We start from the raw sequence: 13340 nt of genomic DNA, 5'->3' as shown, positions 1-13340 counted from the left end.
TTAAACATTTAAACAATTTTTACATTTAACATTTAAACAGCGGAAAAAAATAATTTTCCTGAGGGAACTCTCCTGAAGGAATCAATAAAGCACAATCTATCTATTAATCTATCTATCTAAACACCCCAGGCCCCTGAACTTGGCGATGAGCTAAAATGTCCTCACATTGTCTGAAAGGAGTGAGGTTTACTCACGTACTAGCAGACATCAGGCTTCAACGCATCAAACATTTATTACGACATCTATTCATCCCAATTCTGAAACGATTCAGAACTGGCAAAAAATATTGAAAAAATGTAAAAATAAAAAAATAAATTGTCATTAATTTTTATCATAAAAATACATTTTTAGGCCATTTTTATGCAACCAAAAGGATATTTTTTTAACCTGCAATCGTTTTGAAACAGCTTTATTGTAATTATGACAGCAAATAATGAATTGCCAGAATCAGTTTGAAGTCAGAATCGTGTTGAATCGAGAATCGTTTCTGAATCAATTGGATCGAATCATTAGGTACCCAGATGTTCACACCCTTACTAAGTAGTGAGTTTACTAATAATCAGTGTATATGTTGTCGACTTATTGTGAAGGAAGCAGAATTGAATTTCCTGTTAGCTTGTTATGCGGAGCTTTGAATAAAAACATTGTCTTTATGTTGGGGAATAAGAAATTACGTTATTTGACCTTGTGCATGATGGATGTCACACACACACACACACACACACACACACACACCTTTTTTATTTAATTTTCTTCTAGTGCAAAAAAAATTTTTAAAGCGGTTTTTAGGCCAATTTTAAAAAAGAGGTTTTAGGCCATCTTCATGCAACTAGAATGGCAATTTTTATACCTCCCGATTCTAAATCGATTCATCATTTTCAAAAATCGAAAAAAAGAAAATAAAATTTTTTTAACATTTTTGTTCTTTTAGTCAAAATACATTTTTAAAAAAATACATTTTTTAGTTCCTCTCCATGGAACCCGAATCGCAATTCGTATGCCTCCCAATTCTAACTTGATTCATAATTTTCAAAAATCGAGAAAAAATAAGAATAAAAAATTCTAAAAAATCAGCCCGAATGCAGCTGAGATAGGCTCCAGCACCCCCCGCACCCAGAAAGGGACAAGCGGTAGAAAATGGATGGATTTAAATATATATAAATGTATATATATATATTTTTTTTTTTGTAACAATTAGTTTAAAAAAATTGTTTTTTAGGCCATCTCCATGCAACTAGAATCACGATTCTTATACCTCCCCATTTTGAATTGATTCCTAATTTTCAAAACTCGATAAAAAGTTGTATTTTATCTATTTCCTTTAGTGAAAATATTATTTTTTAAAGAGGTTTTTAGGCCAATTTTTAAAAATAGTTTTTTAGGCCATCTCCATGCAGCTAGAATCGCGATTCTTACACCTCCCCATTCTAAATCGCTTAATTATTTTCCCAAATCGATTAAAAAAAATTAAAAATGTTTTTTTAGTCATAATACAAAAAAAATTAATAGGTTTTTAGGGCATCTCCATGCAACCAGAATCGTGATTCTTATATCTCCTGATTCTAAATCGATTGATCTTTTAAAAAAAAAACACTTAAAAAAATTTAAATAAAATGTTTACATTTTTTTTTTAATAAGAATCAATTTTTTAAGAATGTTTTTTTTAGGCCATCTCCATGCAACCAGAATCACAATTTTTATTCCTCCCCAGTCCAAATCGATTCATAATTTTCAAATAATTATGAAAAAACAACATTCACACACTAAGGTCAATTTAGTGTTGCCAATCAACCTATCCCCAGGTGCATGTCTTTGGAGGTGGGAGGAAGCCGGAGTACCCGGAGAGAACCCACGCAATCACGGGGGAGAACATGCAAACTCCACACAGAAAGATCCCGAGCCTGGGATTGAACCCAGGAGTGCTCAGGACCTTAGTATTATGAGGCACTAACCCCTGTCCCACCATGCTGCCACTGAGACATGTGGTTTACGTATATTAGGAACAGTAAGGTCATTTTGAGCGAGGATGAAAGATTTGTGGATGAGCAAAGTGAGAGTGAAGGACTAGGAAAAAAAAGGCGAGGGTAGTGGGAGCGATTCAGATGTTTTTAGACACATTTACAAGGATAATTCTGGAAAATCCCTTATCTGCTTATCGTGTCACTAGTGTTTTAGTGAGATTATATGGTACCTGAAAGTCGGAGGGGTGTGGCCACGGGTGTGGTGACCGCCAGTGTCTCTGGAGGGGATATTGCCATATTTTTGCTGAAAGGATTTAGTAGAGAACATCGACGATAAAGTTTGCAACTTTTGGTCGCTAATAAAAAAAAGCCTTGCCTGTACTGGAAGTAGCAAAGGATGTGCGCGTGACGTCACTGGTTGTAGGGCTCCTCACATCCTCACATTGTTTACAATCATGGCCACCAGCAGCTAGAGCGGTTCGGACCGAGAAAGCGACGATTTCCCCATTAATTTGAGCGAGGATGAAAGATTCGTGGATTAGGATAGTGAACGTGAAGGACTACAAAAGAAAAAAAAAGCGAGGGCAGTGGGAGCAATTCAGATGTTATAAGACACATTTACAAGGACAATTCTGGAAAATCCCTTATCTGCTTATTGTGTAACTAATGTTTTAGTGCGATTATATGGTATCTGAAAGTCGGAGGGGTGTGGCCACGGGTGTGGTGACCGCCGGTGTCTCTGGAGGGGATATTGCCATATTTTTGCTGAAAGGATTTAGTAGAGAACATCGACGCTAAAGTTCGCAACTTTTGGTCGCTAATAAAAAAAAGCCTTGCCTGTACCGGAAGTAGCAGACGATGTGCGCGTGACGTCACGGGTTGTGGAGCTCCTCACATCCTCACATTGTTTACAATCATGGCCAGCTGCAGCAAGAGCGATTCAGACCGAGAAAGCTACAATTTCCCCATTAATTTAAGCGAGGATGAAAGATTCGTGGATGAGGATAGTGAGAGTGAAGGTCTAGAAAAAAGAAAGAAAGGCGAGGGCAGTGGGAGCGATTCAGATGTTATTAGACACATTTACTAGGATGATTCTGGAAAATCCCTTATTTGCTTACTGTGTTACTAGTGTTTTAGTGAGATTATAGGGTACCTGAAAGTCGGAGAGGTGTGGCCACGGGTGTGGTGACCGCCGGTGTCTCTGGAGGGGATATTGCCATATTTTTGCTGAAAAGATTTAGTAGAGAACATCGCCGATAAAGTTCGCAACTTTTGGTCGCTAATAAAAAAAAGCCTTGCCTGTACCGGAAGTAGCAGACGATGTGCGCGTGACGTCACTGGTCGTAGAACTCCTCACATCCTCACATTGTTTACAATCATGGCCACCAGCAGCGGGAGCGATTCAGACCGAGAAAGCGACAATTTCCCCGTTAATTTGAGCGAGGATGAAAGATTCGTGGATGAGGAAAGTGAGAGTGAAGGACTAGGAAAAAAAAAAGGCGAGGGCAGTGGGAGCGATTCAGATGTTATTAGACACATTTACAAGGATAATTCTGGAAAATCCCTTATCTGCTTATTGTGTTACTAGTGTTTTAGTGAGATTATATGGTACCTGAAAGTCGGAGAGGTGTGGCCACGGGTGTGGTAACCTCCGGTGTCTCTGGAGGGGATATTGCCATATTTTTGCTGAAAGGATTTAGTAGAGAACATCGACGATAAAGTTCGCAACTTTTGGTCGCTAATATAAAAAAGCCTTGCCTGTACTGGAAGTACCAGACGATGCACGTGTGACGTCACTGATTGTGGAGCTCCTCACATCCTCAGATTGTTTACAATCATGGCCACCAGCAGCGAGAGCGATTCAGACCGAGAAAGCGACAATTTCCCCATTAATTTGAGCGAAGATGAAAGGTTTGTGGATGAGGAAAGGGAGAGTGAAGGACTAGAAAAAAAAAGGCGAGGGCAGTGGGAGCGATTCAGATGTTATTAGACACATTTACAAGGATAATTCTGGAAAATCCCTTATCTGCTTATTGTGTTGCTAGTGTTTTAGTGAGATTATATGGTACCTGAAAGTCGGAGGGGTGTGGCCACGGGTGTGGTGACCGCCGATGTCTCTGGAGCGGATATTGCCATATTTTTGCTGAAAGGATTTAGTAGAGAACATCGACGATAAAGTTCGCAACTTTTGGTCGCTAATAAAAAAGTCTTGCCTGTACTGGAAGTAGTGTGAAGTGAATTATATTTATATAGCGCTTTTCTCAAAGTGACTCAAAGCGCTTTACATAGTGAAACCCAATATCTAATTTTTACATTAAACTAGTGTGGGTGCCACTGGGAGCAGGTGAGTAAAGTGTCTTGCCCAAGGACACAACGGCAGTGACTAGGATGGCAGAAGCGGGGAATGAACCTGCAACCCTCAAGTTGCTGGCACGGCCGCTCTACCAACCAAGCTATACCGCCCCTAGTAGCAAACGATGTGCGCGTGACGTCACTGGTTGTAGAGCTCCTCACATCCTCACATTCTTTACAATCATGGCCACCAGCAGCTAGAGTGATTCGGACAGAGAAAGCGACAATTTCCCCATTAATTTGAGTGAGGAAGAAAGATTTGTGGATGAGGAAAGTGAGAGTGAAGGACTAGAAAAAAATTCAGATGTTATTAGACACATTTACTAGGATAATTCTGGAAAATCTCTTATCTGCTTATTGTGTTACTAGTGTTTTAGTAAGATTATATGGTACTTGAAAGTCGGAGCGGTGTGGCCACGGGTGTGGTGACCGCCGGTGTCTCTGAGGAAAGCCACACAGCTGCAGGAAGACGCAAGCTCCGCTCATGTCTACGGTAAGAGCCAACTTGTTACCACAATTTTCTCTCCGAAACCTGCCGGTTGACATGTGGTCGGGAACCATGTTGGCTTGACCGCTCTGTTCCATAGTTAATCTTCACCCTCGGGAGTTTTAAACAAGGAAACACCGGCTGTTCACCCCTTCCCACCTCCATCTTTCTACTTTGACTTCTCCATTATTAGTTGAACAAATTGCAAAAGATTCAGCAACACAGATGTCCAGAACACTGTGTAATAATGCGATTAAAGCAGACTACTTATAGCTTTGATCGGGCTGGAAAAAAATGTCCGCTACAACCGGTGACGTCAAACGCACACGTCATCATACCGCGAAATTTTAAATTGCAATTTAGTAAACTAAAAAGGCCGTATTGGCATGTGTTGCAATGTTAATATTTCATCGCGTCCACGTTTGTCCCGCAAGAAAAGGTGAGATGATGAAAAGATTGTCACGTGACCACTTCTCCTCTGTCCAGGTGAGGAAGCCCAGGACGTCTCCCGCGCCATGGCGCACGGCCCGCCTGACGTCAGCCACATGTACGCGCACCTTCACCCCGCCCCTTCCTACTCCTGCGGCGCCGACGTGTACCAGGACCCGTCGGTCGGGGGCTACCTGTCCACGCCCGCCTGCGGCGTGTCCTACCACGCCCCGCCCTCCTATAGCGCGGCGCCCAAAGTGGGCGTGGACGCGGCGCTGCACGTCGTCCCGCCCGAGTACGGCGGCGGCGGCAGCGGCGGGGGCTTGTACCCGCAGTGCCAGAGAGACATCCAGGCAGCCTTCGCGGAACGGAAGTCGGTGGCGTACGCGATGGACTCCCTGCGGGGGGCGCCGCCGCTAACGCCCCTTAACACCATCAGGAATTTCACGCTGCAAGGCGCACCTTCGGTTGCCGCCACCGGCCCGCTCGCCGCCGCCGCCGCCTTCCCCGCCCACCCCAGCCTCCCGCTGCGGCCCATCCTGCGGCCGCGCAAGTATCCGACTCGGCCCGGGAAGACGCCCGTGCACCAGCGGCCCTACGCGTGCCCGGCGGAGAGCTGCGAGCGCAGGTTCTCCAGGTCGGACGAGCTGAGCCGACACCTGCGCATCCACACCGGCCTCAAGCCCTTCCAGTGCCGCGTCTGCCTGCGCGCCTTCAGCCGCAGCGACCACCTGACCACGCACCTGCGCACGCACACCGGCGAGAAGCCCTTCTCCTGCGACACCTGCGGCAGGAGGTTCGCCCGCAGCGACGAGCGCAGACGACACCTGAAGATCCACCTGAGGCTCAAGGACAAGAAAGACCCCGCCCCTTGATGACGTCATCCCCCCATTCAGGGAGTCAATGAAACACACGCACGCACACAAATGGGGAGGAGTCACAAACTGGAGGTGGAGCCAATAACTTTTTTTGTGTACTTGATTAAAGAGGAAAGTTTGTTGGATGAAGATGATAAATGATAAAAATAGAGGATGTGAGAATTGGTGCTTTTTATTGACTGCGTGTGAGGAGAATGCTTGTGTTTATGTACAACATGTTAGTTACATGGCAATAACCCATTAGTTACATAATAATAACATATGTAAACCATGTTACTTACATAATAATCACACATGTGCAACATGTTGGCTACATAATAATAATATGTACAACATGTTGGTTACAAAATAACACGTGTGCAACATGTTAGTTACATAATAATAACAAATGTACAACATGTTAGTTACATATAATCACACGTGTACGACATTTTAGAGTCACGTTATAATTACAACATGTTAGTTACATAATAATAACACTTGTACAACATGTTAGTTACAAAATTATCACACGTGTGCAACATGTTAGTTACATAATAACACATGTACAACATGTTAGTTACATTATAATCACATGTGTACAACATGTTAGCGTTACATCATAATAATTAACATGTTAGTTACATAATAATCACATGTGTGCAACATGTTAGTTACATAATACTAACATGTGTACAACTTGTTAGTTACATAATATTCACATGTGTACAACATTTTAGCGTTACATAATCATATGCGTACATGTTAGTTACATAATAACAGATGTACAACATGTTAGTTACATGTAATCCCACGTGTACAACATGTTAGAGTCACATAACAATTACAACGTGTTAGTTACATAATAACCACACCAGTAGAATATTTTAGTTACATAATAATCACATGTGTACAACATGTTAGTTACATAATTACATGTGAACAACATGTCCGTTACATAATCACACGTGTACAACATTTTAGTTACATAATAATCACATGTACAACATGTTAGTTACATAATAATTACATGTGAACAACATGTCAGTTACATAATCACACATGTACAACATGTTAGTTACATAATAATCCCATGTGTACAACATGTTAGTTACATAATAATAACATATGTACAACATGTTAGTTACATAATAATCACACAAGTAGAACATTTTAGTTACATAATAATCACGTGTACAACATGTTAGTTACATAATAATTACATGTGAAGAACATGTCAGTTACATAATCACATGTACAACATGTTAGTTACATAATAATCACATGTGTACAACATGTTACATAATAATCACATGTGTACAACATGTTAGCGTTACATAATCATATGCGTACATGTTAGTTACATAATAATAACAGATGTACAACATGTTAGTTACATATAATCACACGTGTACAACATGTTAGAGTCACATAACAATTACAACACGTTAGTTACATAATAACCACATGAGTAGAATATTTTAGTTACATAATAATCACATGTGTACAACACATTAGTTACATAATAATCATATGTGTACAACATGTTAGTTACATAATAATCTTGTGTGTACAACATGTTAGCTACATAATAATTACATGTGTATGACATGTTAGTTACATGTTTCTGGGACACCTAACATGTTGTACACGTGTGATTAGTATGTAACTAACATCTTGTACGTGTGTGATTATCATGTAACTAAAATGTTGTACACATGTGATTAGTATGTAACAAAAATATTGTACCATGTGATTATTATGTAACTAACATGTACACATGTAATTATTATGTGACAAACATGTTGTACACGTGTAATTATGTAACCAACATATTGTACATGTGTGATTATTATTTAACTAACATGTTGTACTCATGTGATTATTATGTAAATAACATTTTATACATGTGATTAGTATGTAACTAACAATTCATACTCACTAAAGCGTCCCATGTGTGATGTCTGTTGGAATGTTTTCATGCATATCTATACTTGCTAGCCGTCCATAGCGTTCTACTCGTATAAGTTCTTCGTTCATCACTCCAAGCAGCGTTTGTAAGTTTTACAATATAACTAAAACAATTCCTGCTCATTAAAGCATCCCATGTGTGATGTCTGTAGTAGTGTTTTCATGCATTCACTAATATTCCATTGTCTGTTTAAAAAAAAAATGGATTAGAACAAAAATACATACATTTTTCTTTATATATATTTTCAACTCGTAAAAGATGGTATTTTGTTTATAAACCATTTTTTTCGGTTGCAAATCTTTTTTTCCTCAGGAAAAAAAAAAACGTATTTGCAATTCAATTTTTTTTTATTAAAAACCAAAATATTTTGAAACAAAAATAGATTTGAAAGAATATACATATATAGATATATATTTTCAATTAAAAAAAGTTTAAAAATTGTATTTCAGTTATCATTTATTTTTGTTGCAAATCTTTTTTCCTGAAAAACAAACGATAAAAGATATTTGCAACCAAAAAAGGATATTTGGAGCCTAGACATTCCCTTGTTTGAATATATATATTTCAAATATTTTTGTTTGCAATCCCGTTTTCTTGGTTGCATGAAACGACACTTCATTTGTGCGTTATTGTTTGTGCTATGACACCATCTTTTGGACCAGTTTGTTCACTGCAGGCCTTTAAGTATTTCCTGCTGTTTAAAGCTTTGAACCGGAAGTCGAGGTGCCGTTCCATCTTCCAGCCGTCCATAGCGTTTCTACTCGTATAAATTCTTCATTCATCACTCCGAGCAACGTTTGCAAGTTTTACAATATAACTAAAACAATTCTTACTTACTAAAGCGTCCCATGTGTGATGTCTGTAGGAGTGTTTTCAAGCATATTTGTACGTGCGAGCCGTCCATAGCGTTGCTACTCGTATACATCCTTCATTCATCACTCCGAGCAACGTTTGTAAGTTTTAAGATATAACTAGAACAATTATTTCTTACTAGTGTCCCATGTGTGATGTCTGCAGGAGTGTTTTCAAGCATATTTGTACTTGCTAGCCGTCCATAGCGTTCTACTCATATAAATTCTCAATACATCACTCCAAGCAACGTTTGTAAGTTTTACAATATAACTAAAACAATTATTTCGTACTAAAGTGTCCCATGTGGGATGTCTGTAGGAGTGTTTTCATGCATATTTGTACGTGCTATCGTAGTGTAATCAAGCTAGCGTCGTTAGCTTTAGCTAATATGCTAACACATTCGCGAGTGTCTGTGTTAATATTAACTTACAAAGGCATTCTTTTTGTGTTGTTTCAGTTTCACAAATTCCTCAGTAAATTCACCGAAACATCACCATGGAGTTATTGAGTCTGTTTAGCCGATTGGAGAGCTAGCTTGCGCAGCTTTTGGGTCCTTGACCGTGTCTTCTGTTTTGTTTGATCACCCGTTTTACTGCCCTGTTACAGACACTATTTGGAAGCGATCAAGGTATGTAATTGAACATTTACAGAATATTTCTGTGTAAATAACTACTACTAAACTTTGTTGGAAGCCAACAAAGTTAGTCCGCAAGAGCCCTCGGCTCGCTCTAAAGACAACACCGCCCCCTAGCGTCCGGGAAGGAGAACTACTAAAAAAAGTACACAAAACTCCACATCCTCAGTCGGACTTGAACGGTGTTTATTAGCGCCACATGGTCGCTACTTACAAACTCCTCAGTCCTCGTCTTTCACACTGAAATGTTTGGAGGGGGTCACAGTGGAATTAGCAGCATTGCGGAAGGAGCTAGAATGAGAATTGAATCGGGACAGCAGCAGTCGTCGGCATGTTGACGTTATTCCCGTTATCTCCGATCAGGGGTCCTCAAACCGTGGCACGCCGATTGGTACTGCACATAGAGTTAGTAGGTAGGTGGGTCTTTATTGTCAATGCACAAGCCCAACGAAACTTTGTATTTCTAATTGAATTTGAGAGCACCCAGCATGGACGAATCGAACATACAAGTCATTGTTTTGTCTGCCCGCGGAAAACAAACATCCTAATCCACGATTTGATTCCCTCGAATGGCCTTGACGCTGTGGAAACAGGAGCAGGCTGTTCTGAAAAACACCCCCGAGGACACCTCAATGATGAGACGCTTTTGACCTCCCTCCCTCTCGACAACACCTGGAGTCGAACTTTTGCAGATCGGCCTCAGTCTAAAAAACATTACATCATCACACCCAAGACAATTGGGCATAAACACAAAACCCCCCCACGTCTTCACCACCACTTTTTCCCCTCGGGGTGATGGTCGGATGGCAGTGCTTCAAAGCAGAGGTCGCCTTCCAGGGCCCCAACTCCCCGCCCCTTTGTTGCAAGTTTGTCTTGATTTTATGTAACGTGTGTTTTTTTTTTTTTTACTAATCTTTTTCCCCAGCATTTTACCCTTTTCCCGTCTTTTACGGGGCGCCTCGTGGCGACCCATCAGCGTTCCTGTTCTGTAACCCTGTACACTGTTTGTTTGTTTAATCTTGAACGGGTTTGTGCTGAAAGCAAAGTTTTGTTGTACTTGTGCAATGACAATAAAGACCTACTACCTAGTAATGAATACTTAGACGTGCTACGCTACTGTGTTTTAATGCTGGGCGAGCCAAGCGGTGGACAGAGTTTGAGAACCGCTGATCGACATGGGCGAAGTTCATCGAATACTACAAAGAGATGGCGTTAGCTCATGTCAAACAGTCCGCACGTGGGTCACCTGACACGCCGGGGTCAGTCCGTGGTGACGTCACCCTGCGCCCCCGGGTCAGAGGCGCACCTCGGGGCCCGGGTAGGGCTCGGCTCCGCACCAGAAGCTGACGGGCTGCGAGATCTCCATCAGCCACACTTCCCGGCTTTGCGGGTCCCCGAGTTCCGCCTCCGGCAGCACCCGGTAGTAGTGGCAGTCCCTCCCGTCGTCCGGGTCGTAGGGCGGGGCCAGGATGTCCACGAAGGCGGCGGGGCCATCCACCGCGTCGATCTGGTGCAGGTTGTCCCGCTCTGGGGCCAGCAGACAGGGCTCGCTGTCCTGCGTGTACTCGCCCCTGGAGCGCAGCAGGCAGCGCCGAAGTGCGCCCCCTGGCGGCGGGGAGGACTCCAGCCGGTCGTAGCAGCTGATGCGCACCTTGCCATACATGACTCTGAGCAGACCGTGCATGCCCGGGTGGTCGTGCAGGGGGATGCAGGCGCCACTCTTCAGCAGGAACACGCCCATGCTGAAGTGCTCCGTCTCGCAGATGTGCATGTACGTGACCGGCGGCGCCCCGCGGGGAGGGGGCGCGGCGGGCGGCGTGAGCTTCAGGTCGGCGGCGCGCACCTCGCTCATGAGGCTGTGCAGCTTGTCGTGGTTCTCCGCGAAGCACTTGGCGGCGTGCACACCGAGCCCGGGGTGGTGCTGGAAAGTGGCGAGGGCCTGCCGCGCGATCCTCTGCACGATGGAAGTCATCATGGCGTCTTCGCTGGGCCTCATAGCGACGGTGCCACTAGCGTGTTGCGCTAGCGCCCAAGATCGCGTGTTTAAGGAGGGAAGCCTCACTCCAGCCGTCCTTACACAAAAGTCACGTTATCGCATCACTCGGTGAAAATGTAAGCACTAAATATTGAGTGAAAGCGTGTTTATACTAGTGATTTGTCCCAACTACAAACTAATGGCCCTTGTGCTATTTCCAGGTTCTTAAAAATAAGTCAGAGTGAGACTTCTTTTCCGTTGCTCGGGTTTTTGGTTTCCGGAAGTGCTCAGCAACTTCCGCTCGTCACGTGACCGCACCGCCGTTTAAAATTTACACCTTGCAGTTTAAATATATAATATGTAAGTAAACATATATATAATATATAAGTAGACACGACGTCTGTGTGACGTAAAAACCGAGAAATACGTGACATACTCGCGTTTAATACGCTTTAAAGCAATTGACTACCAGCTACCTTGCGCTTAGCATTGTGGGGTATGTAGTCCTTTTTTGTTGCTCACGTGAACACACCTTCGTTCTTTGTTGGTTTAAACTTTACAACTTTGTCAGTAAATTTAAAAGTAAACACGAAGTGGTGTGAATTACACGCCGATAACTATATGACATATGTTTGATACGCTTCAAAGCAGTTGGCGGCAAGCTACCGTGCCGCTTAGCATTAAGGGGTAAGTAGTCCTTTTTGTTGCTCACGTGAACACACCTTCGTTCTTTGTTTGTTTAAGCTTTACAACTTTGCCAGTAAATTTAAAAGTAGACACGAAGTGGTGTGAATTACACGACAATAAGGGAATAAGCGGTAGAAAATGGATTGGATGGATTGGATAAAAATATGACAACTTATGTTTGATACGCTTCAAAGCGGTTAGCGGCAACCTACCTTGCCGCTTAGCATTGTGGATCAGGGGTCACCAACCTTTTTGAAACCAAGAGCTACTTATTAGGTACTGAGTAATGCGAGCGGCTACCAGTTTGATACACACTTAAATAAATTGCCAGAAATAGCCAATTTGTTTAATTTACCTTTGATAAATAAATCTATATATATATATAAAAAAAATAGTTTTTTTCTGTCCGTCATTCCGTCGTACATTTCTTTTCCTTTTACGGAAGTTTTTTTTGTAGAGAATAAATGATGAAAAAAACACTTAATTGAACGGTTTAAGAGGAGAAAACAGGAAAAAAAATGAAAATTAAATTTTAAAACATAGTTTCGACTCTTTAAAATTGAAAATTCAACCGAAAAAAAGAAGAGAAAAACTAGCTAATTCGAATCTTTTTGAAAAATTTAAAAAATAATTTATGGAACATCATTAGTAATTTTTCCTGATTAAGATTAATTTTGAATTTTGATGACATGTTTTAAATAGGTTAAAATCCAATCTGTACTTTGTTAGAATATATAACAAATTGGACCAAGCTATATTTCTAACGAAGACGAATCATTATTTCTTCTAGATTTTCCAGAACAAAATTTTTAAAAGAAATCCAAAAGCCTTTGAAATAAGATTTAAATTTGATTCTACAGATTTTCTAGATTTGCCAGAATATTTTTTAGGAATTTTAATCATAAATTTGAACAAATAATTCACAAATATTCTTCGTTGAAAAAACAGAAGCTTAAATGAAGAATTAGATTAAAATGTATTTATTATTCTTTACAATAAAATTTTTTTTTTACTCTAACATTGATTTAAATTATCAGGAAAGAAGAGGAAGGACTTTAAAAAGGTAGAAAGGTATATGTGTTTAAAAATCCAAAAATCATTTTTAAGGTTGTATTTTTTCTCAAAAATTGTCTT

The 13340-nt window shown here is 41.2% G+C and overlaps 3 protein-coding genes across 4 annotated transcripts in view; 2 read left to right on the top strand and 1 right to left on the bottom strand.

Moving 5' to 3' along the window:
- Positions 1-5315: 5315 nt before the first annotated feature.
- Positions 5316-6407, top strand: egr2a (early growth response 2a). Its single transcript, XM_061911502.1, has one exon. The coding sequence runs from the start codon at positions 5316-5318 to the stop codon at positions 6102-6104; it is 789 nt and encodes a 262-aa protein (XP_061767486.1). The 3' UTR covers positions 6105-6407.
- A 3301-nt stretch (positions 6408-9708) lies between these two features.
- adob (2-aminoethanethiol (cysteamine) dioxygenase b) lies at positions 9709-12151 on the bottom strand. Its single transcript, XM_061911503.1, has one exon. It carries the CDS (start codon positions 11538-11540, stop codon positions 10839-10841), a length of 702 nt encoding a protein of 233 aa, XP_061767487.1. The 5' UTR covers positions 11541-12151; the 3' UTR covers positions 9709-10838.
- The window catches only part of slc30a6 (solute carrier family 30 member 6), a 129787-nt gene continuing 128472 nt past the window's right edge, over positions 12026-13340 (top strand). For both annotated transcript variants that reach the window (XM_061911500.1, XM_061911499.1), the window contains exon 1: positions 12026-12206. The gene's annotated coding sequence lies outside the window, so the exon portion shown is untranslated. The remainder of the gene's footprint in view (positions 12207-13340) is intronic.

This window comes from Nerophis ophidion, linkage group LG09 (genome assembly GCF_033978795.1).
Source record: "Nerophis ophidion isolate RoL-2023_Sa linkage group LG09, RoL_Noph_v1.0, whole genome shotgun sequence".
Classification (NCBI taxonomy): Eukaryota; Metazoa; Chordata; class Actinopteri; order Syngnathiformes; family Syngnathidae; genus Nerophis; species Nerophis ophidion.
The sequence above is the reverse complement of the archived record's forward strand: the minus strand, read 5'-3'. Positions and strand labels throughout refer to the sequence as shown.

Coding starts and splice junctions, on each gene's coding strand:
- adob (XM_061911503.1), bottom strand. CDS start 11,540: ATGAGGCCCAGCGAAGACGCCATGATGACTTCCATCGTGCAGAGGATC.
- egr2a (XM_061911502.1), top strand. CDS start 5,316: ATGGCGCACGGCCCGCCTGACGTCAGCCACATGTACGCGCACCTTCAC.